Source organism: Chelon labrosus (assembly GCF_963514085.1).
Source record: "Chelon labrosus genome assembly, chromosome: 17".
Taxonomy (NCBI): Eukaryota; Metazoa; Chordata; class Actinopteri; order Mugiliformes; family Mugilidae; genus Chelon; species Chelon labrosus.
Genome location: NC_140350.1, coordinates 7,989,259 through 8,013,556, shown reverse-complemented (window position 1 = coordinate 8,013,556; position 24,298 = coordinate 7,989,259). Strand labels below are relative to the sequence as shown.

Sequence of the window (24,298 nt, the reverse complement as noted above, 5' to 3'; positions counted from 1 at the left end):
GAGACACAAAATAAGACAGAATAAGAAGAGAGTATTGTTAACAAGTAAAGTGTCAGCTCCTCGCCCTCCTTCCATCAGAATGTGGGGTCACTAAATGATCTGACAGCTCCTCCCAACAGAGCTGACATCTGGACCACAGCAGAGGGACCACACAGCCTATTGATCTGACAACATTCTGAGTTTTTCTACCTGAAGAGACACACATCCCAGACAGAATGTACCCGAACACCAAGTATTTCACATCTTGGGTTTGATCAATAATGTCAACAAATTCTGTGCCCAAGATGACAATCAAAAGTTTTTGGTCGTCTTACTTAAAGGACATATTTCAAGGATTCTTATTCTTATTTAAAGTGAAATCTTTTTTGTAGGTTTATTGGAAAACTCTGTTCCACACAAGTAAACTTGGTAGCAGCAAAGATCCAGTCAGAACTGTGTATTTTAAGCAGGTACATTTCTCCAGCTTTACCATAAGAGCCCCGTCCAGCCATCTTGTGGAACTGCTGCCAGGTGAGGGGACCCTGAACGCCCCACGACCGCACCGTCCTCTTCTTCTGGATCGCGTCCTGTAGTACGGGTTGGAGGGACATCAGAACCCGCAGCACGTCCTGAGAACACAGCGCACTCACATCCACTGCTGAAGAACAGATGAGGGAAGAGGAAGTTAAAGATTAATCACATCAGACACCAACAGGCATGTTTGTTTGCTCCTAAACTAGAATAATTTTTCTCAGTAGATTGCTTTGTTTCTCACCATTTTGTTTGGCCCAGTGGTGCAGGCAGGTGCTCTTAACCAGCGCCTCGTCCACCTTGCCACCTGACATGTTGTCCATGAACTGCCTGCCGTGCTCCAAGGCCATGTAGCAGTCGCTGTGGTAGTCCCTCTCCTCCACCCTTACACAGGCGGGTACACGGACCCCGCTTGGCCCCCGCGTCACAATGTCATGGTCAAGGATTGAAATGGGTGAAAAGGGGTTGGTACACTGGTCCTGTAGGAGCAGAATCAGCTCGTCTGGGATGCGGTCTCCCCTCCCGACGCTAGTTCTCTCCAACGACGAGAGCCGCAGCTCCTCAAAGCGCTTTTCTGCCTCTCTGCTGACATCTGACCCCCGGCCGATGATATCCAGCTCATCCTCCAGGAAGAGACCCGAGCCATTTCCGTAACGCCGGTTGACCACGGCGCTGAAGCCGCAGCTACAGGGTTCCTGGGCCTCGCCAATGGGGTCGCTCAGGTACACGCCCACATCAGCTCCTTTTATGTTCATGTTGCACACGCAGATGCAGCAGCTGTCAAAGTTGCAGTCCTTAAAGAGGTTCATGACCGACTCGGAGAGGATGAGGGTGACGTAGAGGCTGTGGGCCTCGGGGATGGAGGGTACTGTGGCCGGCTCTACCGAGTTGAGCGGTCGGCAGGTGGAGGGGGTGGACGCTGGCGAGTAAAGATCCGAGTTCTCGTACTTGAGTGAGCCCTGGACGCTGGAGGGGCCGCGAGGCGTGCGTGGGGTGCGCGGCGTACGTGGGGTGGGGGCAGAGAAACGCGGGGTGGCAGGTGAAGGAAGAATGCCCGCGCCGCTGTTACTTGGTGGAGCGCTGTTTGACATGATGGGCGTGTGGGTCTGAGGGGTGTAGGTCTGACTGTAGTCCTGGTCCATGGCGCTACCCACACTGGGGATGTTACTGAGGGCAGACACATTAAAGGACATGAATTAGAAAAGGTACCAGAACTACAAGAATGTCTGACAGCGGAGCCACAACAGCACATTTTAGGGGTTTACAACGGGCCTATGGGTTGTCCAGGGGTCCTTATATGGATTCTTGTGATCCCCAGCGAAGAGGACAATTAAAGTATCCCTATTAGGCCATAAATAAGAACAAATACTTCTTACCTAGTGTTAAAACTATAACATCCCATATAAAAAGAAAACACATCATCAAATCATCTCATATATGGGTCCCCTGGATAAAGCACCATCAGTTTGATATATTGTCTAATTGTCTAAGGAACACAACTAGTACTAGTACAGAGAACATAGCTGTTTTCCTGGGTCCCTGAACAGCAACATCCAGTACATTACTTCAGATAACAATATACCGTTATCTAACAGTCTCCCTGAATTTGTGAAGACAGTTGGAGTAATAAGGCAGTAGGGCACGGCGACATTCACTACGAAAGCAGTGCAGGGTGGGCTTGGACTGCACACATGTTTACACATGAGAGAACAAGAATGCGGGAGAGAGGGAGCGAGAAGCGGGCAGCGAAAAGAAGCAGAGGGGGAGAGAAAGACATTCAATAAACATTTCAACAAGCGGCCCTCTGAGGTAAGGGTTATTTTTGGGCTGGCAAGCAACTGTGAGGAAGCAGGGAGAGAAAGTGCGTGTACGAGAGAGCAGGAGAGGAGAGGAGAGGGGGAGGGAGGGTGAGCACATCATGTCCCTAGCTGTACGTGGGGGAACAACTCCTGGCACAGGCCCATTAGACGGAAGTCCCAGCACAAGTCTCTCTCCAGCCAGGACTCACTCTCCATGGCATACAGATGCAATTGCAGCACCAGCGCAACATTATAAGATCTTTATCGATCGCTTTTTGAACACTTGGGTTCAACACTTCAAAAAAATAATGTGCCATCCTCATATTACAGTTTTGACACACGTTTAAAATAGACCAGCTTTGTAGCTTGGCCTGAGATATGTTTCCTGTCATGCTGTTTTCACCTAACACAGAAATGCTCTAAGTAATATAACCCCATAGATATTAGAATTGGCTCTGCTAAAAACACACTTATTACCTATCGTGTAAAAGTTGGCCTAAACCTGTTGGATAAACTGCATGCTGACGGTTTACTTTTCAGTTAAAAACACTGTGTCGCTCCTTTTCTTATAAGTCACCATATTTTTTCAATCACTGCTATACCTGGAGAAATGCTTTGGCTTCGGCTCCAGGCCAGTTTGTTGTAAACTGAACAGTTTATTGTGCATTTCATGCAATAAAATTCAGTCAAGCGCACAAAGTAAGGCTGATGTGGTTAAAAACTGAAATAGGAAGTGCGTCATAGTGAAAGAGTAGCAAGTTCAAATATAGATCAGCACGGGTCTAATAAATCAGCTCATATAAACGCAATCAGGCTTATTAGAGAAAGTACAAAATCGATAGGAGAAAACCAGGTTTGTTTTGAGATTATTCTTAAACCGGCTGAAGAGAAATGTCAGAAAGTAGCAGAGATGTATGTGTGACAGGTATACTGAAGACAGCATGCTGCTATGAGCAGAGAGGTGGCATGGAGCCGCTCTGTCGGCCTATCGCACCACTCCAGTTATAATCCTCGTCTTTAACCAAGAAGGCATTTTACACTCATTTCCCTGCTCCGCCTGAGGCAGCCATGCATGGAGAACTGAGCTGCCTGCTACTGTGGCGTCCAGGGAGAGACCGGAGGGTGTGTGGACAGAAAGAGAGCAAAGTATCAGTATGTGTGTGAGTTTCCCAGCACAGAAAAGGCAAACCAATCCAGCACAGCCTTGGCATTTCCTCTGCAAGTCAAATTAGAGTTCTTCAGTAACCTTCTGCCCAGATCATCATGATAAATTATAAGGCAACTTTGAAACGTCGATTTGGTTTGAAAGACTTCAGAAAGAACAAAAAAAAAAAGGGAGACATAGAAGCAGCGTGGACGGTGGTGCATCAAAGTAAAGGAAATAATGTCAATTAAATATCTCACTACAGCAGCATACCTGTCCTTATTGAAGAAGGTCATTACAGGCACGGGGTTGAGAATCTCCCTGCCCATGGTCCAGCTTGATCGATAGATGCAGTCCTCTGGTATTTTGATCGGTGGGAGACATTGGCTGGGCAACATCTTAAGAGGAGCGAACATGGAGCAGCCTACGAACGTCTGGCACAGCTCTGGCTTGTACACAAAAGAATAGTCCTACAAGATGGACAGAAAAAAAGCAGCACAAAATAATTATCCTTACAGATCCTAGTTGAAAAAAGAAAGCGTTTGTTTCGGGGAATTGACGGCACAGGGAAACGTGTAGAAAAATTTCAGAAAATAAATCAAGGTATTGCTTTGATACTTTATATTCCCATCAGCACAACATCTGTGTTTCATTTCAATCACATTCAGTTCAGTACTTACACCTGACAAAGAGCATTTGTCTACTTTCTATTCGGATATGCTGTAGAAAATGAAATATCACGCATGTGTGATCTGCAATATTTGCATGGATGCACAGCTGGATTTCTTTGATGGTGAAGCAAACATATTTTTTCTGACTTCACAACAGATTTATTTATGTCTCCTAAATTTTAAAATATGTAAATCACATCTGTAAATGTCCACGGTTAAGGTTAAACTGTGACCTACCTTGATCTCAGATGGCTTGGGGCTGCAGAAACTCTCCTCCACCTCGATCTTGAAGTGGCCTCCCAGAGATGAGGTGCCGTCCAGCGTGGTCATGCCCGTGTTGGGCTCCATGCTGCCGTACTCCTTACTGCACATGTTCATGGGTGAGTAGCCCATGATGTGCTGCTCTAGGGAGGGAGGCGTGGGAAACATCTGGTGCAGGTCTGCTGAACCTGGTGGAAGAGGAGAACAAGAGGCGATCAGTATATGCGTGTTTAAAGAGGAAGAGCAGGAGACGTGAAGGATGTCTCCTATATGTAGGCTGACCAACAAACAGCTCCGTTAGACACTTGTCAAGATAACAATTATGTGCATAATCTGGATGACTCAATGCTAGATGTATTATTTTAAGCTTTCAGCGTTAGTACACATTCTGCCAAGACGATTGCTAATGTACGATTTATCATTCTGCAAATAAATATGACAAGCATGTTGTTGTCACAGGCAGCTGCATGGAAATATGAAACAAATGAATACAGGGTATTAGTCTAAGCAGGCGTCCCTCCCACAGCTGATGATATGTTTACATGGTTTGTGAAAGTTATCTTGGCATTTTCCTTTATATATTCTTGACGTTTTACAGACACCAGACAAGCTTTTTATGCAGCTCATATGCTTGTAATTTTCATAAGATAAGCCTCCAGTAGTATGACAGGTTCCTGGAAGCCAAATGCAAAGATGGCAAGAGCAGGGATGTAGGGAACCAAATCCAAGCTCTGCAATTCTCAAATTGTGTTTTTATTCTGGAATTGCAAGATACATCCAGGTAATAACCATTTCGGGTAAAAGGCAAAACTTAGGACTATGCATTTCCTGTTCATAAAACTAAAAGACAGTGGTTGACCTGAGACCAATTTGCTTCAGAAGAAATATGCTGCATCCTTAAATTCTCTTTAGTTCTGCATCAGTGTCCCTGAGCTCAAGCCTTACAATACACAGTTGCAGTTAAGGCAAGGCTCTGGTGTGTGAAAGCTTGGAGATCCTGCAGAATAGTAACAACAGAGACAACTGGACAGCAGCTACAGGATGCCTCTCAGCTAATACGAGACTATGAAGTTCATGACAGACATAATATTCACCACTAGGTGGCGAAGCCAAGTGTGAGCACGACCTGTGCTTGAGGAGAGAAAAAATTAATTTTATTTAGTGTACTAAAGGACTTGATGCCATTTCACTTAGCTCAGATTTTGAGCATGGGGAATACTACGGTTAAAGCTGAAGTGGCTCCTGGCAAAAGCTCAATGTGCCATTCTTAATTTTCAAGGGGCTCCCAGGTGTGACAAATCTGATTCTAGATTAACACTTGAGGTAAATCCATCCTTGTTGTTTAAGCAGACACGGTACATCAGTGTTCAGGGAAAACAGAGCGAGACAGACATCAGAAGAAACAGATGGAGAGATACATACTAATGCAGGATACGGGGTCCAGAGTGGATGGCTTTGGTTCCTTGTTGCCAAATTTGTCGTCGGTCCCATTCATCGGTCGTCTGGATCCAGGCTGTGGATCAAAAAAAAAAAAAAACTTTCAGCCTCTGATCATTGCTGTTACATTTCTCACACCTGTGGGGGGTGTAGTTCACTATCACACAGTGGAAAGTGAGAGTCAGCTGGTGATGGGCAGAGTGGAGATTCCGTTCTGGTACATGAATGCCAGTGGGAACACACGCATGACACACGTGCCAAAGCACACTGTGTAATAAGATAATCACTGCAGTGTGAACTGTACTAACCGCCAGATCATCCTCATCCGAGTTGAAGAGGTTGTCCAGGTCGTTGATGGACACCACCAGGTCTGTCTCGTGGATCAGGCTGATGGAGGCCATGCGGTTGTGAGCAGCTGCACGTTGAGCATCTGCACGCACACACACACAAAAGTACTTGATGTTGACACTAAATATTTCAAAGTTCGAACTTTCAGCGTCGACAAGTGGATTCCGGCTGCCTGAGAACTCAATAAAAGGCAAAACATCTTGCTTGGAGCTGTGATTGTTTATTCTGACTACCCAGGATGGCTTCGATTCACTCCTGTTTTAACTCAATTCAGGAAGTAGATTTTCTTCTAAATTCAATTACTGAAACGCTCATGGCATGACAAATCTGTTCTTTGGGGTTTCAATTAAAAATAATTGGGAATGAATCTTATTTATTTAGTGAATGAATGTAGTTGCTGCTGAAATGAAAATGATTCCGTATGCTACTGCCCCAAAATCTGAATGAACACCAACAGATAACTTTTTCACCCTGGTGTCACTATCTAGGTCTTTAGAGATTCTGACCGCAGCCAAGTGGATGTTGGGAAATAAAGGGTCTCCTTACCATCTGACTGACCTGCTCCTCCGTCTTCACCCTGTAAAAAAAAAGTAAGATGGACGGATTAGAAGAAAGGACCAGCAACCAAAAATTCAACTCAAAAAATATTTGGTTAAACAAAGCTCTCGATGTGCAGTTTAGACGGATAACTTGTTTATAAAACTGCGCTCTCATATCAATGAAGCTTTTCTGTCTTCTTAATGGGGGCACCTGGCTGAGCAAAATCTGCTTCGCTACTGTGTTAAAATGTGGGTGTGTGAAATCCTTTGAGCCCAGAACTGTGATTATGAAACTATACGTATAATAATAAAACAACAACGAGAGACCAGCCAGATTAAATTTACAAAAGATGTTGATTTCTCCAATCAGTGTGGAAAATAACGAGAATAATCGTGATAGAAGAGAGAGTATTGGACAGACGGAGAAGAACAGCAAAGGGGACAGCATGCCTCTGCTGTGGCAAATGAGATTTCCAGAGCAGACCAGAGTGAAATCATGATCCAAGGAACGGCCTGTTAAGCTCCCACCCAGGCATCAATATCTGGTAGGGCTGGCCTTCTGAGAGAGTGTGCGCTCTTATGGTGGGGTTGTGTGTACACTGTGTGCTGAGCAGTTCTAGCGGGGGAACAGGAATGTTATGTCCTGGCCATTGATTTCATTACGCTCCAGGGCTTTTCTCTGAGTAACTTGGGCTTTAATCTGTCTCCCTTAAAGGCCCAATCCACAGCAGTGCACAACATCCCCACCAAGGCCACAATCTATAGGTGGCAACGATGCCTTAACCCCTTATCAATAACATAGCCTTGGGTGGAAAATGTGTGTGCAGTCTTTACGTATGGCAAAAGCTAGCCTGACTCCAAGGCTGCCTGCATGAAAGCATCCCATCACATTCAATCTCCATCTCCCCGTCTTTCCTCATTCATCTAGGGCTTTTTCCTGTGTATTCATCTTATACTTATTTCAGCAGACGCACTAGCACCTCTTCGATGCAGTGGTATGGTGATCAGATGACGGCCCGTTACAGCGCGGTCAATAGCTCTCCAATTTAAAGATCATTGCCTGATGCTCATGCATGGCTCACACTAGATCTCGGCTCTTTACAGTGAGTCGCAGGTAAGTGCTTTAATGAGCTGATGAGGAGTGAACAGAGAATGTTGGTTGGGCTCCAGACCCACTACAATACGAAGAGAGAGGGAAGAATTATTTCATCTAATTGATTCCTCAATCACAGGGAGATAATTCTAGTTCAGATAAAACACCAGCCAGATATGAAGTACACTGCATCTCCATTAATGAAAACGTTTCGAAGGGGAAGCAGCTCCAACACAGTGAAAATATTAGCTTAAGCAAAAATCAGGGAAGTGAGGGAATCAACACGTCTACACACACACACCACACAAAGCAGACAGACGGTGGAAGAGCTCCACTGCACAGACTCCTCTTTGGGGACTCCTTACTCCACAGAGACCTCCCTTCACCCCGACATTCCAGCACAGGTTGGGGGGAGTACAACAGGGTCTTCATCACCCACAGGAGCAGGGAAAAGTCTGAGTGCTTTTTAGGCTTAATGGTTCAATGATCCAGGTTTGTGGCTGTGGGAAGACTGCTGCAAACACGCAGACCCCGACAGACACAAACACACTGAAGCTCCCATTCGAAGCTGGGGGCAGTACCAGCTAACAGGTGCCACCTGTCTGGAACAGGAGCCAAAAGCCACAGACGCATAGGCAGAGGCAGAAGAATACAGAGAGGATGGGAAGTAGGAAGAGGGCAGATCAAATAGGAAAAACTTAACAACTTAGAGGAAACTTGACAGGCTTAGTATTTGGTGTTCCCGTGGGCTCAAATAACAATGGTGATTCAGGAATGGTTTCCTGTTCGGTTAGACTTGGACAGAAGAAGAGGATGTAGAAAGTGATTGCACCGTTATTTTTAGTGCAGCGTTGCTGAGGATGCTGATGGCCTATTTTCTACCTCGCCTGCTCCCAGATCTTAAAATCAGCCCTCTTGTCCCCTTTTTACCCCCGGCAACTAGTGACGAAAGCGTGGAAGAAGTGGTTACGCTCTATGCTGCCTTTAAAAAGCCTAAAAGGCTTCACGCCACTACAAAATCTCTTGAGTGTCCTTTTTTTGTAAGAAGTCCACTGGACTGCAGCAGCACGAGGGATTGAAAGCAGCCAGAGGGCACCGTGCAAAGCTTAACTCCAGGCAGAGTAGTGGAGATCAACATGTCCAGGTCACCTGGTCACAATGGAGACGTGCATGTTGCCAAGTTAAACAAAAAAGTGATAGCAAAACATACCACCATAATACTAGATGACTGAAGAATAACCCTGATTCTTAAATGTATAGTGAGGTTGGGGTATTTATGGTTATAAATATGTATTTTTATAATAATATCTTGCTTTCCCTAAGACAAAAGGAGGAACGCAAATATGATGAGCATGTATTTATATTTGATGCTATTGTCAAATTTTTTCTTCACGACATTTAAAAGGAAATCATGCCTGTTTTACTCCTCTGCGTGTATATTTATGTAGAAATTGTGTTTAGTCGTGGCCGATATTGCGGGGCTGACCTGTAGGTTAGAAACCACTGGACCGGAATTTTATGTTGAAGAACAAGCATTTTTCCTTTTAACAGTACAGTTTGTTAAGAAGACAGTACATTGCTGTGATTGAGTTTCAGGTTTGGTCGATATTTCGGTTGTAAAAATAACAACAAATAAAATGAATAAACATTTTTGAAAAAGAGCACCGAGACCAAATAAAATGCAAATAACACATCTGTGTTTGTTCAAATTAAGATAAAGAAGTTAAGCGCCAGCGTGCAGCATATGTTGTGGGAGATGCAGTTTAATGTTTGAAAGCTGTACAAAGGTAATGTTTGCCAGTACTGAAACAGACTGCAGTTTGTTGTTATGGAAACAAGTTGCAAAACCCGTTTTCCATTTATCTGTCTTTTAGTTGATAATGCACATATGGGATAAAATAATAACACTGGTATCATGGCCAGGTATGGTATCTGGAATCTGTCTGATCCTATTGTCCAAAGCAACAACACGCCAAAGAGATCATTTTTACATCTATTACAGCATCCAGTACAGCAAGGCTCAGAGAAGTGGTACTCAGCTAACAAGAAACATTCCTCAACCCTCCACTTGGCTTGCCTTACCTTATGTTTCTTGCCTGGCTCACGCTCCCCGCCTGCTTTATCCTTCTTGTTGGAGAATGTGAACTTGACGTCTCCTTCCTCGAATGCGTAGGGATCCACCTCGGGCTCGTGGTCTCCATCGGTTACGGCAGCAGCCAGGTACTGGTTCCTCCTGGCTCGATACATCTGAACGCGCTCTTCTGATACCTTCAATGGCCATTTAGATGTGGACATCACCCTGGAAGAATGGAAAGTGTTGACCATCAGAAAGAGTAAGAATGCACAGATAGCAAATAGCAACAGTTCATTCTTGACGTCAATTTTAAGAGATTGGACCTTTACAAATCGGATATTAAATAAGTTGTAGAGCTGTATGTGAATAAAGTTATAGTGGACATTTCAAACAAAGGAACATTGCAGCAACCACTCCGTTTTGGACTGATTCTGTCTGATATGTACGACAATGATGCCACCATGTTTATCTGCAGCAACAGAAGTGGCAGCGATCGCAAACCGTTCTGACAGCTGTCATGCAGCAGAACTAATGCATCGTGTTTGCTGTCAGACAATTACATTTCTGCTAGACTTTTTTGAAATCATGGTGACTCCAGCACTGACTGCTCAGTCTCCAAGAGACACCGGCACCACCTGTTACTGTGGCATCACTCATCAAAACGTCTTGTGCAGCTATGACTGTGGCCTACTTGTTTCTCATATGTATCAGACCAAGGAGGGGTGGAAAAGAGGGGAATCGCTGGCAGTTTGACAGGAGAGGAGGGACTGGCCCAACTTATGTGTTCTCCCTCCCCTTCACTGCCTCCAACATTTCTCTGTACTTCTGTCCTCTCGTCATGCCTGTCCAGCTCTGATGCAAGGTGATGGTGTGCAGTGGCCTGGGCCAGAGATTAGCCGCCATTCAGAACTGAGGCTGGGAGGATTACAGCTCACTAGAACAGGCCATCCAAGTGGCTGGCCCCTCGGGATTGCATAACCCCACCGATAATTCCCACTACGGCCACCCTACATCCTGCTGGTCACCCTGGCTGCCTTCACACTGGACAAACTCCCCTCACTGTCCATTTGGGATTCCTTGCTAGTAGCTTTTTCTTGGTCAAAATCTCTCTCCGGTGCCAGGCACGCCGATAGCCGGCAGACACTACTTCTATCGGCTTCAACTCTATTACAATAGCAGAGGTTTATCTTTATCTAACCCTATCATTGCTCTTGCTCCCTCCTAGCTCCGGAGTGGGAGCGTGTTTGTGCGTAGGAATCAATGAGTAGTGCTGGCCCTGCACATTGGTGATGTATGATGTCAAAAGGGCACATAGCAAGAGATTAACATGCTGTGTGCAGCTAAGCGCTACAGTGAACATTCTGAGGGATGGGAGGGGGAGTGAAGTGAGGGAGGGGATCTGAGAGAACAAGAGCGAGAAAGGGGTAGAGGGTGCGTTTTGCATCATTACTCTTTCAAAACATTTTTTTCTGGACTATAAAACTAGAAAACACTTCAAAGCAACCCAGGGCAGCTGCAATGGGGGAAAGGTGGGATGAGCTGGACAGTTGAGCAACTGACCCATTTATCGCCCTCTGTATGTGGGGCAGTGAGTAGTAAGTACTAAGTGGCAGCTGTCACTCACTCTGTGATTGACACCAGGTTGTCCTGTGACGCCGAGGCCTCGTCCCTCAGCTTGTCCCCCGGTAGCAGTGGTGTAGGTAGCTCTGCTTCTTTCCTGCGGGGTAAGTTGAATAACCTCCATGGTGCGTGGGAGCTGTCGTCCTCCAGGTTTATCGCTGCACCCACATACACAGTGGGCTCTGGAGGCTCAGAGTAGGCAGAGGTTCCAGGGTGAGGGTGATGGGAGTGGAAGTGCTGATTCAGGCCCTCTGGCCCGCCGGGCTCCTCGCCACCACCCTTCACCAAACAGGGTTCAGGGGGTGGCTGGTAGAAGTGTTGGCTGTTGGGGGTTGAAGGGTTCTTCATGCCCTCTCCTGACTCCTCGCCACGCTCACAGAGGTGGGGACTAAGTGGTGGGGGTTGGGGGGAGTTGGCCTGCTCCGACGGGCCGGTGTTGACCCCCCCACCGTGGAGCTGGGGGGCTTTTTGGATGCCGGACACATCTGCAGAACGAATACTAGAAAACCTTCCTCCATCCTGGCCCCGCATGGCCAGCCTCTGGCCCGCTGTTGCTTCGCTCTCTATGGATGCCGCTTCTTCGCTGGTCAGGCTGCGGTGATGGAAGGGTGTTTGGGGTCTTTTCTGTTGCTTGTCACCTTTCTCTGGCTTCTCTCCTCCAGTTTTGTGCTTGGTAGGAGGCTGCGAAGGCTGACCTGCTGACTGAGCTTGGCCCGGAGTGCTGCCTGTTCGTTGCTTCACCGATTTGTATCTGCAGGCAAAAACACAAACAGAGAAATACGGTGACACTATGAAGCAGCATTGACACCAAACAAAACAGCAGCAGGGAAAGATATAACCTTTCAAACCATGAAGATGCTCAATGAGGATTTTCTTTCTCAAACACAGAGAAGTTGTGCAGGTTATGTTAAATCTCACTCTAAAGCTCTAAATATCAGTTAAGTCAATTCCTCTCACCTGCAACAAAGCAGGCTCAATAATTCATCCTCAAAACAATTAGCAGGAAACACTTAAATCACATTTCAACTAAGGTGCTTGAGAAGAAGACTAAAACAGCTAATCCACAAAAGCGGGTGCACATTTCCTATTGTCCTGATTATTCACAGCCAAACTCATGAACACAGTGCATCTTCCCAAAGTTTCATTATCTTTTTCCATGACGTTGAATAATAAAATCAATTAATCAAACAATAAAGTGCTTTGAGAAGAAAAGAAACAGTCGCTCATGATCTAAGCCTCGCTGCTTCTGCCAGCTCAAATGACGGGTAATTTATGGTTGTTTTATGTTTAATACCACGCATCCAGGCTTCACTATGGTCAGCGTGACCTGCTGTCAACTGCCAACCACCTGCTCTGCTCTGTGACCATCTCACTCGCTCACAGGCAGCCAAGGATTCCTCTCCTGCCTTGTGTTACATCTTCCATGGTACAAACCCCCTACGTCGCTGCAGATATGTGTCAAAGAGTCCTGGGTCAGCATTAGTGTTAGTTCAGCCTCTCTGTTGCTGGGTCACCTACTGTTGTGGTTACGTGTTGATGAGGAAGCTGCGCCTCTTTAATGACTGGGATAGATGTGTGTCCTGATAATTAGATGTCAACCAAACATAAGCAGGCACACGGATGATTTCCATCTACAAAACAAATGGCCATTAAAACTGGCAATGTAGAGCTTCCAATATCTGTGTTGCCAAAGTGCTGGGTGGCTTCCAACAAAATTAACATGCTCCAGCTGACTGTCCAAATCCACTCTGCTCTCATCTGCGGTCCAATTCAGCTCTCCTTGCCCTAGGTGGAAAAATAAGCCTGGTGCAGAGGATTCCCCGGTCGAGGTATGCACAAACTCGGACTGACCCCAACAAACACACACACTAAAACCCGCGTTAGATAGTACTTGCTCAATAAAAACAAATTTTCTTTCAATCTATTCAACCAGTCGAGCATTGAGGAGACCACTTAAGCATCCAGTTTCTTGTGAATTAAACAGCTGGTTGCAGCTGCAATTGGTCAGAAGAGGGAGAAGCGGAAGACCAAGGGATGCAGGAGACATTGGAGTGAGACCTCCCAGACTCTCATTAACTGGAACGTGATAAACACTCTCATAGAAGAGAAAACGGTGTGCAGGTGTAAGCACGCACAACAAATGCAAATATTCACATTCAGAGGTCAGATTATTATATGCAAAATTATATGTTGATATGCAATAATTGTGTTAGTGCGATATGAAAGAGATTTTGTAGAGTCTGTCCGTCTATGTCCTGACATTATGCGTCAGCTGTTTGTCCTTGCAGATAAAACAACCGTGACATTTAAACAGATGCATAATGAAAGAAGTTATTCAACATGTTTAGAGCTCATTGTCAACATTGGGCACATGCAGTACACGCATACACTCCATTTTACCACTAAAGCAAACCTTAAGAGCTCCATCAGGGGTCAAACCATTCTTTCTGCCAGAAATGATTCCCATCAGTGTGGAAATAAAAATGTCTGACTTACGAGAACACACAAGCCAGCAGAGGTTTTATCCCCGGCCCGGCTGCCGCTTACACAAAACAGTGATAAATTGAAAAGTATGAAGAATAATATGCTTGTCAAAGTCTAGACGTGGATAGAACTTGCAGATATTTTGCTGACTATGGCCCTTTGTGCCGGTGTTCAAAGCCCTGTAGACTCTGTATGACCTCTTTGAAATGTCTTTAAGTGTACATAGAACATAGTACACAAACATGGACAAAGACTGACCTTGAACAGCTGCAGTATGACCTCTGTGAAGGTTCCACAAAATCCCAGGCTCCTGCTTTCTCAATGGGCTCCTCCTCACAGGTACCGTTGGTTGCAGCTGAAAATTTCCGCCTGAGGAGGAAAAAACTATTAATTACACTGGGGGCGAGGTCTAAACACTTGTTCAAATCATTTATGAAGCTTTTTTTCAAATAATATTTGAAACTCTTAGATGATAGCACAGATTCTGTCTTCAGCACTTTTCTTTAGTTTACAGTGGAAATTAGTGAAAGCTTTGTGCTGAGAGTGTTTTCATCACCCGCCTTGGAGCACTTATACTTTGGCTGACAAGCTAACAGCTAACTATAGCAGACATTCTGTGCTTGGTCAAGGGGCAACAGATCCTGGGGTGCTCCCTATGTGTCAGATTCACTGATGTTGTAAAATACAGAAGACCAGGGGGGAAAACGGTAAGCTAACTCATATGCTAATTATTTGTGGTAATTATGTCTGGGTTTCTTTTAGTTTATTTATCTAATTTCTTTTCTCCATTATTTGACCAGCTACCTGCAGACATTTCAAGACACAGTAGCAGACTTACTTGTTCTGAGCTCGGTTGATATTGCACTCTTGCCAGACACGCTCCACCACCTGACTGGCTAGCCGGCGTGGAATCTTTCCTCCATGGTGACTTGTTCTGTCCACGCTGAAAGCATCAGATGATGAAGGCATCTTAACCCACTTCTGGGCCGAGTGGGAGTCCACTGGAGAGGGAAACAGCAAAGTTAACAGAGCGCTTGACAGAATATAAGCAATTCTCCTCAGCATCTCAAGAGAAAGCCTTGTTTTAAAATTTTACTTTTTTGGTCTTAAGTCTCATAACTCTGCACTCTGTCTATCCCCGTACCTGTCTGCGCCTCCTCAGGTGATGTGGGAGGGGTGAGGGTCACCAAAGACATGGCGGGCTCTCGCTGGGAAGCAGGCACTTGGTGGCCACCCGAGTAGACGGCAGTGCAGTGGGAAGACCCCACAGGGGCCACAACAGGGATGTCTGACTGGGGTACCAGCACCAGACATGCTGGGTACACCATACGCACACCACCTATACACAAAACACATGGGCGGGATGTTCAAGAAGCAAACCAGGCAAACCCAGATAAGGGAACTCCAGCTTTTAAATCATCAATCTTAAACTTAATGATTTAAAACTGACCGACGAGAACCTCCACAGAGGCCAGAGAGTCATCCTCCCAGTCCATGTCCTCTGCCTTGTCCTCCGACATACTTTCCTTGGCACTGGGACTAATGGGATAGAATTGGTTCCACTCCTCAATTAGCTTCTGCGTAGGTGGGTCTGACATCTTGAAGGACTGGCCAGTCAGCGTCCCATTCAGGCCAAATGGACTCAGGATGACTAGTCAGAAGAAAATGGGAGGTGGAGGAGAAAGAAAGACATTGTTAGTCAGCATTAACTTCTGTTCTGCATCATTCTCACATCCTCTTCCACCTCTTTATTATTTTTCCCCTTTATTTCCTTTCTCATATTCTCATTGGCTATATTTCACCATACTTTTCTGTTATTTCTACTTTTTCTCTTACTTCTTTCACCTGCTACACATTTACATTGCCCAATTTTAAATGACATTGAAATTCAAATTAAAGTTACATTTATCTTTTGTTCTCCTCTCATGCCTCAACCAGTCTCCCATCGCTCATTTCTCTACATTACCCTTCCTTCTATCATCCTCAAATCTTAGCCTCATTCCCCCCACCATCATTCCTTACAACTTCTTATTCCATCTTCTTTACTTCCATCTTCTCGGATTCCCTTCCTCTTTGCCCAGTATTTTCGTGCAATAATCCCAGTCTCATCTTGATAATCTTTCTTCTTACATACGCTTTCCTTTCACCGTCATCGTCGCATACCCAGCCAAATCAGCAGCACTCCGACCTTTCCAGATGCCAATTATTAAGAAGCGGCAGCCTCTCAAGAGCCCATAAACAGAGGCTTATAAAAAGAGCCACTCCTTGGCAAACACACTTGACCTCACAGACATGAGAGCGACAGAAAAAAAACCCATCAGTGCGCTTATAGAGCAGACCGACATCCATCAGCCAATGCAGATAGTACCGGAAAGTAACATGCATAATGCATACATATGAGCACAGAAACCATATACATATCAACTGGCGACACGCACATGTACACACAAGACCTGACATCTTGCTGTGCAAGCCATTCTCTTTCTCTGCGTCTGTTATGCATTGGAATGTGGAGACGGGTTCTAATGGTTCTACGAATAGACTGGCTGGGTGGGTGTGTGAGTGAGCATTTGTTAATGTCCCTTTCTGCTCTGCCTTTCTAGTATGTCATTACTAGACTGGATGGCCTCTGTCCCCAGGTATTGATCCAGTGGCTGGACCGCAGAACAGCTTCAATAATAGGAAAATGGCAGAAGCATTGGAAAGGAAAAGGAAAAAAAAAAAAAGAAAGAAAGAAGGCAAGACGTCTGCCCGGCTTGCATTTAGACTGTGGAGGTTTCTGACAAAAGGCCCTTAAACCACTTAAAAGATATGAATTAAAGGTATAATCCTTATGACTTTCATAAAACTGTACCTCAGACATTTATCTCCTGCAGCCATTCAATATATTTCTATTCTGTAATTAGCTCTCTATATAATAGTTTTAATTGCAGTGGTGGAATCTGGCATTGCCACACAGGCTGCCTACTTAAACACAAGGGATTTACTGGAAACGATACAGGGGATTTGAAGTTATTGATATCCACCTCACTGATTAGGAGCCATTCTGTTTACATTGTGTATAATAACGCATTTCTTCTGCAAACCAAACTTTTTCTTCTGCAGCAGCTTCATATTAAAGCTTTCAACTGAGGATTTTAATGTGAAGCAGCGAGAGGTAACATAATGTCACCAAGGTTAGCGCTGACTACGGTCAAATAACAACCTATAAACGAACACAAAGGACGTTTGGTGTTTTGTCCATCAGCGGATCATTTTTAACTACTGCTGGAGGAAACTGAACAGTCAGCAGCAGCCAAAATGATTTGTTAGATGAGAGCAACAGGTTTCTGCATGACAACAGGGCACACAGTAAAAGGGGGGGGGGGTGCAAACTACCCACACCATGTACAGCATGAGCTCACGTTGTGGCTGTAATAATTATTGTTTGACATTTTTATTAAAACAACCTGGATTTGTTTGACAGCGCTGTGAAACAAATTGACCAGCTGCTCTTCTGTTGCGTTTTCTGACAAAGTAGGCGCTCAAGGAGCTCCGCAGCATTCAACCGAACTTGCCGTTACCGCGGTAACCACGCCTGTTGCCAAATCAACCCGTACTTAAATCTTGAGCTTTACAACATTAAATGAGAAGGTTTCGGACATTATTGGCCTAAAAGAGAAATCTTGTATTCAGATCCAACACTTCTGGATATTTTAAGGATGTGGCTGCAAGGTGGTCGTGCAAGATAAGTAACAGAGAGTGGGAGCACTGCAGCTTTACCAGGCAAAGTCTGCTACTCGGAGAAATAATATTCTTTACAACTGAACCCAGGTGGCTTTGGGGGCACTTCAATGTATAAATATCTTTTAAAAATCACAACATCGTGTTGTCCACACACAGTGAGTCCTGAATGCCCATCGGCATACTGTTTCGCTTCAGCCTGCAGAACATACCACCTCAGCAAAAACAACCCAACAGAGGAAAAGAACAAAAGGTTATTTATGTTGCGATACACAATAACATCCAACTACGGCCGATCATATTAACCTTGATTAAATTCAACCCCGCTCTCCTTTCATTTCTGCATTTCTTGCTCCGAACACTCGTAAAACCCGAGGCTTATTGTGCAGGAGAGATCAAATCCAGCACAATTATGGAAATGGTTTACCGTTTTCCCCATCACCACCTCAACCACATCCTCCCATGCCATCCCTCCATCCCTCTCTCTCTCTCACTCTGGCCGTGAGTCTATCTCTGGCTCCCTGAAGACATGTCAAATGTGCTCAGATCAGTGTAATGGGCTGAGAGTTCATTACATTCACTCTGCGCCCTTTTATGAGGTCACATCCTGGAGAGGTCTGCCTGCCGGAGCGCTCTGCCGCACAGTAAACCAAGCTTGGCAGAGGTGAGTAGGGGGGAAGAGAGGGGGGAGGGGGAGATGGATGGATGAAGGGGGGATGGAAGTCAACCCTTCCCCAACGCTATGCTTGGTTAGCCAGGTGGAGATACAGTACACCTGCGTGCGGACACACACAGACCACACTCTGATTGTAAAACACACATTATTTTACGCATTATCTCGCAATGGAATAAGGAAGTGTGTGTGTCACATAAAAACTTGCTCTGCCACAAGGAAAGACAGCTATATAGAGCAACAGCAGGTATTCACAGACTAACAAAATGATTAGCTGCTGACAGGGGAGCAATATGATCATCCTAAATGACTAGCAAAACCCATCAACATACTCACGGCCATCCATATGCCAAATTCCAATAATCATTTTATTTTTATCCAGGGCACTAGTCTTTAACTGAGGGGTATTATCACCGCGCCCCAGGAGGGCTCTAGAGACAGTAAAGGGGTTGGATATATAGGAATTACTGTGGTGAATGGAGGAAGTGATCACTATTATTACTCTGGAGGGGGTGTACGAACAGAGGACGGCTGAATCACATCTATCCAACTATAGATGAGGAGGTGAAAGAGGGAAACAATTCCTCTGGGCTAATGGATCACTCAACTTCTTGTACAAACTAAATTCTTAAAGACGGCAAAATTATTTAATCCTTACAAAGCTTTACAAAGTCCCGTTTTATCAGTTTTATGGGCAGCATTCATTTGCACGGTTTAAATGTGACCCTGGTGCAGGTCACATGCCATCGGCGCGAGCAAACCGGGGAATAAGTCGGCCCCCTGTCTATGTGCCACCACATGTCAAACAATGTTGGAAAGCTTCATTTCTTGAGAGCAGAGCGATGGACCCCATTTCAAGATACAGTCATAACTGCAGGCTCAGTAAACACTTACGTCAGACCAGTCACAAACACAAAAAGTTGTACGACTTAACAGCCTTGCAGTATAGAGAGCAGGTAAAACAAAAGTGGTCGTTACATTGCCAGGGTCCAGTAAACTAGTAAGTCCACACCAAGCCTTTGAGCTACAAACGCATAATGTTCGCTGCAGCAAATGTTCACAGTTTTCATTAGAAGCAAACATTTTCCATATTTTCTCGATCTAAGTTCAGTTAGCTTGCATGTATTAGCCACACCGCCATGCCAAAACAGCTCTGAACACTTGATTGACACCTCACTTGACCCAACAGACGACTGTTTACCATGTCTTTGACACACTTGTGGCATGCCTGGTGTTATCCTTTGAAGAAAACTGCATAAAATACTAATTTACTGTAGTATTATTAGCAAATTTCAAATGGGACTAGGTAAGACTACCAGTCCACATCACCAAACTACACTCATTTTGGAGGCAAATATTATTTAAAAAAAAAAAAAAAATAGACGGACATAAAATCCTTCTTTTTCCATGTATTCTAACTCCTATTACTCAATGCCAGTAACACTTAAACACTTCTTTCAAAACAGGCCAAAACCTTGCCTGTACTGCAAACAGTTCAAGAACAGCTTTAAATATACTTTCGGTATGCCTTATTTATTTATTTATTTATTTTTGGTGTTTTAGGCGAATATTACAGGAATTTAAAGTGGTTGTGGTCTGTGGCTGAAAACGGCTGAGGCAACATTCAGGGGAAGTCAGCAAACTATGCAAATGAAATGGCTGAGAACAGTCGGATAACGCTCACAGATATTCATACCTCTTCTCCGATACAAATATCAGCAGGATGACTGTGTGATACTTGAATTAGAAATCTAATTATGCGTCTGAGAAACCAAGCATCATTTGCTTCCCCACACAAGACAGACAGAACGTATATTGCAGTCATTACATCAACATTTCTCTGTGTGAACGGAAATGCAAGCAGACAATAGTTTGGGGATTACATAGTGTTTGGCTTGGGGAGGGGGGTGGGGGTAATGAATTTAGGGCCAATGATGGAATATCATTAGAGCCACAGATTTTTACAACTACACCACAATATGATTTAAAGTGACTACGGAGGCTTTTCTTTTTAAAGTGGCTGCAAGCCAATCTGTAATGAAAGACAGCCTCTCAGAAGATTATATGTGCATTATCTTGGCAACCACCACAGCACACGCACACTGCTAATATATTTCATTCAAAAAATGGTCCCACTACACTTACGCTAGTGTTAATATTTAAAGGAAAATATTCACAGATGATTCTGAAAGCTTTTTTCTTCCTATCTTCTTGGGTTCTTGGGTTGATACATTTGTGCCTTGCTCAACAGCCTGGAGTTATTTTGAGATAAACAGTGTCCCCTTGAATCTTTATTAATTACATTGATTAATCTGTATTTTATGCCAAAAATAGCCTCTAAAACTAGCTGCATGATAAAGTAAAACAATCTAAAGTAACCTGAATATCTTGAAGTTTTGCACTGAAAAAAAGAAACAAGGCATTTGTAAATGTGACCTTTTGGTTTTCTTTCACCTTTGTACTAAATGATGAATTAATCTGGAAATGTGTCCTTGTTTAATCAAAACATGTGTTTCAGACAGCCTTATCTTTAGTACCTGATGAGTAATGGAAACAGCCTCTTTACCTTTTCTTCATGAATAGTATCAACAAGGCGTATTCTCGTATGCCTTTCTATCAATATACACCGACCAGCCACAACACTGACAGGAGATGTAAATAACATTGAGCAGACCAGGCACCCCCACCCATAGCAATGACACTCCTTGATGGCAGCAGCCATCCCCAGCAGGATGCAGCCTGACACAGACACACACACAAAAGCGGCTGAGGAACAACTCAAAAATATATGAATAAACAGCACAAGGTGTTGACCTGGCCTCCAAATTCACTAGATCCCAAACTGATCAAGTATCTGTGGGATGATCCACAGAGGCCCCTCAAGCAATTGGACTCAAAGGCCCCCACTAACAACATTCTGTTGCCAGACACCACAGGACACCCTCAGAAGGCCCATGTCCATTCTCTGATGAGTCACAAGGTAGACTACACAATATTAGGTCATAATGTTATGCCTGATCAGTGTATAATGGCGGTTTGTTCCATTGACGGGAAAAATGTGACTTAATGTAAAGGTAACTTAACAATCTAACAATGCAATTTGAGGGGTAATCTATTAGAAAGAAGCTTCTAATAAGCGAGTTAAAAAAATTAATGATTCATTAGTTGTAAAACATAAATCTAGCCGCAACTACAAAGGTTAAAGAATGCCAGCTGATTTTTAAAACGTTTAAAGATGCTGGTGAGTGATTCACTTTGAAAGAGAGACATTTTATGCGCAGGAGTCTTAGAAAAAACAAATACCAACATTGTAACACATTGCTCATCACTGATTTTTTTTTACTATATTACAAGAAGTGAACTAAAAAAAGAAAAAGAAAAGCAACAGGTCACGTGGCTGCAGGAATGTACGGGCACGTGCATAATCAACCAAATGCCCAAGAGGCTTCCAATAATTCTGTCTGCTGATTATGGTCTTTTGTCTTGGATTTGTATTAAAATGAGAGATTCCGATGTTGATGCATGAAATTAAAGCCGTTTTCTACCAGATACAATATACCAGACAGCAAAACAAACTGTGCAGCATACTATTATGTTTCCACTTTGACTGTGTGTGGCACTTTTCTTCAAAACAATGAGACACATTAGAGGGTGAAACCGTTTTCCCAACCACAGATCAGATTTTTGGGAAACGTGGGAATCGTGTGCACCAGCGCTGAAGGTTCTTAAATCAAGTCCCATGGCGAACTAATGTAATTACACATCATGACATGCTTACATACGTTATTTGTTTCCAACTTGCCTGAAGGGGACTGCATAATTCACGAAGGACGCAGTGTTTACTGGAGCCGTGTAACATGTTCCTTTTAATTGTTTTCGCTCAGAATATGCCACGGTGCACTGAGAGCTGCCACGCGAAAGGAGACCCACCTTGGAAGGGGCTGGACGCCTGCTGAGCCAGAGTGAGGTGCTCCTCTGTTAGATGGTAGACGGGCTGGTGCTGGTTGATCTCCACACTGGTGCACACGTTGCTCTCGCCGTGCAAGAAGAAGGTGAAGGCGCAGGACAGGTGCTCGCTGCGAGGAACAAGAAAGAGCCAGATGAGTCATTCGGGATCACACTGCTTTAATATGCACCTTTGAAAAGAAGCACGGCTTGCGATGAATAAGTCCAATGGACTGTGGGGTGGAGAGGTGACTGCTGTGTGGGGGGGAAAGGAGCAGATCAGACAATCTTAGAAAAAGGGAAAAGCAGAAATGGTAGTGAGAGGAAAGGTAGAGAGGGAAAATATGATTATAGAAACCTCTGTCTTTTTTTGTCAGAGGATACAACAGAATCTCTTCAAACTCATATTCTGCTTTAACGAGATAGATCCAGGTGAAAAGATGAAGCCTGAGATAGATAAACAAGAGTAAAGAGGAAGCTGCCTATGTCTATATCAAACTGATCTGATAGCCGGACAACTTTTTATTACTGTATCGCTGTAGGTGATACTGAAGTGTGTGATCTGTTATTACAGTGTGGGATCCCTCCAGTTAATGACACATAGTTTAGGAAGTTTAGAGACTTAAACAGCATGTGGTGAGGTCAGGATGCACTTCAGTCGCTGCAACAACGCTCACAGGTGGTTTGTGTGTGCAAGTGTGCTTCTGTCTGTGTAGTGTGAATGAAGCTGTGGGTAAAACAAAGGGGCAAGCCCTGGCTATCCCTGGCACCCTGGCCAATAAGCTCAGCTACAAAACACACACACACAACGGCTCTTCTGCTCACAACAACGCCTGCCTGTGCCCGTCTGACCTCAGCAGTGCACGGCAAAAAAAAAAAAGACAAGTGAAAGAAGGAAAGGATGAGGCAGACGGAAAGAGAGCGGCAGAAAAATGCAAGGCATTGTCTGCGGGCTCTCCCTCTCTGTGTCCCTCCGACATTTGCACGTTCAAACACACACCAATGGAGAGCGGCGGAGGGGGAACGCGAGAGAGGCGGCACAAGTGACAAATGACCAAATGAGAGTGAACGCAGTGAATTTGGAAGTGGATCAAAGAGGGTTGCCTCCTCTGAGGATTTGCTTAAGCAAATATCCGTCTTCTCTGCCCGTCTCTGGCGCCCTGACACACCTTCTCTGCAGAGGATTAAAGAAAGGGAGCAGCGCAGGAGAGCGAGGCAGATAGGGACAGGGAGAAAGAGAGAGCACTTTAATAAGATAATACCACCTACGTATTGGAGAGCTGCCCTAAGCCCACCCAGGGCTTGACATCCATCTTACACTTCTCTTTTTCTGTAAGAACAAGGCAGTTCTAGCTCGTGAACAGCTACCAATATTTCTATAGCTGGAAGGTCGTACTCTAATGGGGGCTAGTCAGACCCAAAAACAGACTTTGATATCCACAAGCATATATAGGTAGACTGCTGCTGCCATTAAATTAAAGGACATGTTTAAAACAATACACACACTGAAAGAGTTCCCTGTTCCTTCTCTGAGTGATGGAAGTGGAGCAATGACTTCAGGAGTCTGAGTTCCTGGCTGTTCAGACAGAGAACAACAATCTAAAGTAAACAAATCAAGTGAGTATACTCCAAATTTAAGGAAGCTGTTGTGTAAACCTGTCTTTGTGTTTCCATGTTGTGCTGAGCATGCAGTAATTAATGTTTGTTGTTACACACACCCAGATCCCATGGATCGGTATCGGGGTTAATCAGAGCAGTTTGAATAAAGTCGATCAAAATCCAACCTTTACTGTACTGTGTTTTATGGCTTTAGCCCAGTACCATTTTCATTGTTGATCTTCTGAGTGACAATGCAGAACTAATGATGTGTGACTTTGAATGATTTGTTCACACACAAAAACGAATGAACGACAGTCAGCACCGTTCTGAAACCTGTGGTTGGTAAAATACATTAGCAGAAACCTCGTCATTAGCAAA

At 44.5% G+C, this 24,298-nt stretch overlaps 1 protein-coding gene across 2 annotated transcripts in view; it reads right to left on the bottom strand.

Annotated features, from left to right (window-relative positions):
* Positions 1 to 24,298, bottom strand: part of med13a (mediator complex subunit 13a) — a 68,025-nt gene that overhangs the window by 9,295 nt on the left and 34,432 nt on the right. For both annotated transcript variants that reach the window (XM_084564887.1, XM_084564888.1), the window contains 14 exons: positions 22,307 to 22,452; positions 15,431 to 15,631; positions 15,125 to 15,319; positions 14,819 to 14,981; positions 14,239 to 14,349; positions 11,501 to 12,247; positions 9,885 to 10,101; positions 6,717 to 6,747; positions 6,131 to 6,252; positions 5,808 to 5,898; positions 4,362 to 4,573; positions 3,727 to 3,923; positions 755 to 1,677; positions 470 to 637 (listed from right to left, as the gene is read on the bottom strand). In XM_084564887.1, coding sequence (XP_084421013.1) covers positions 470 to 637; positions 755 to 1,677; positions 3,727 to 3,923; positions 4,362 to 4,573; positions 5,808 to 5,898; positions 6,131 to 6,252; positions 6,717 to 6,747; positions 9,885 to 10,101; positions 11,501 to 12,247; positions 14,239 to 14,349; positions 14,819 to 14,981; positions 15,125 to 15,319; positions 15,431 to 15,631; positions 22,307 to 22,452 — 3,524 coding nt within the window. The remainder of the gene's footprint in view (positions 1 to 469; positions 638 to 754; positions 1,678 to 3,726; positions 3,924 to 4,361; positions 4,574 to 5,807; positions 5,899 to 6,130; positions 6,253 to 6,716; positions 6,748 to 9,884; positions 10,102 to 11,500; positions 12,248 to 14,238; positions 14,350 to 14,818; positions 14,982 to 15,124; positions 15,320 to 15,430; positions 15,632 to 22,306; positions 22,453 to 24,298) is intronic.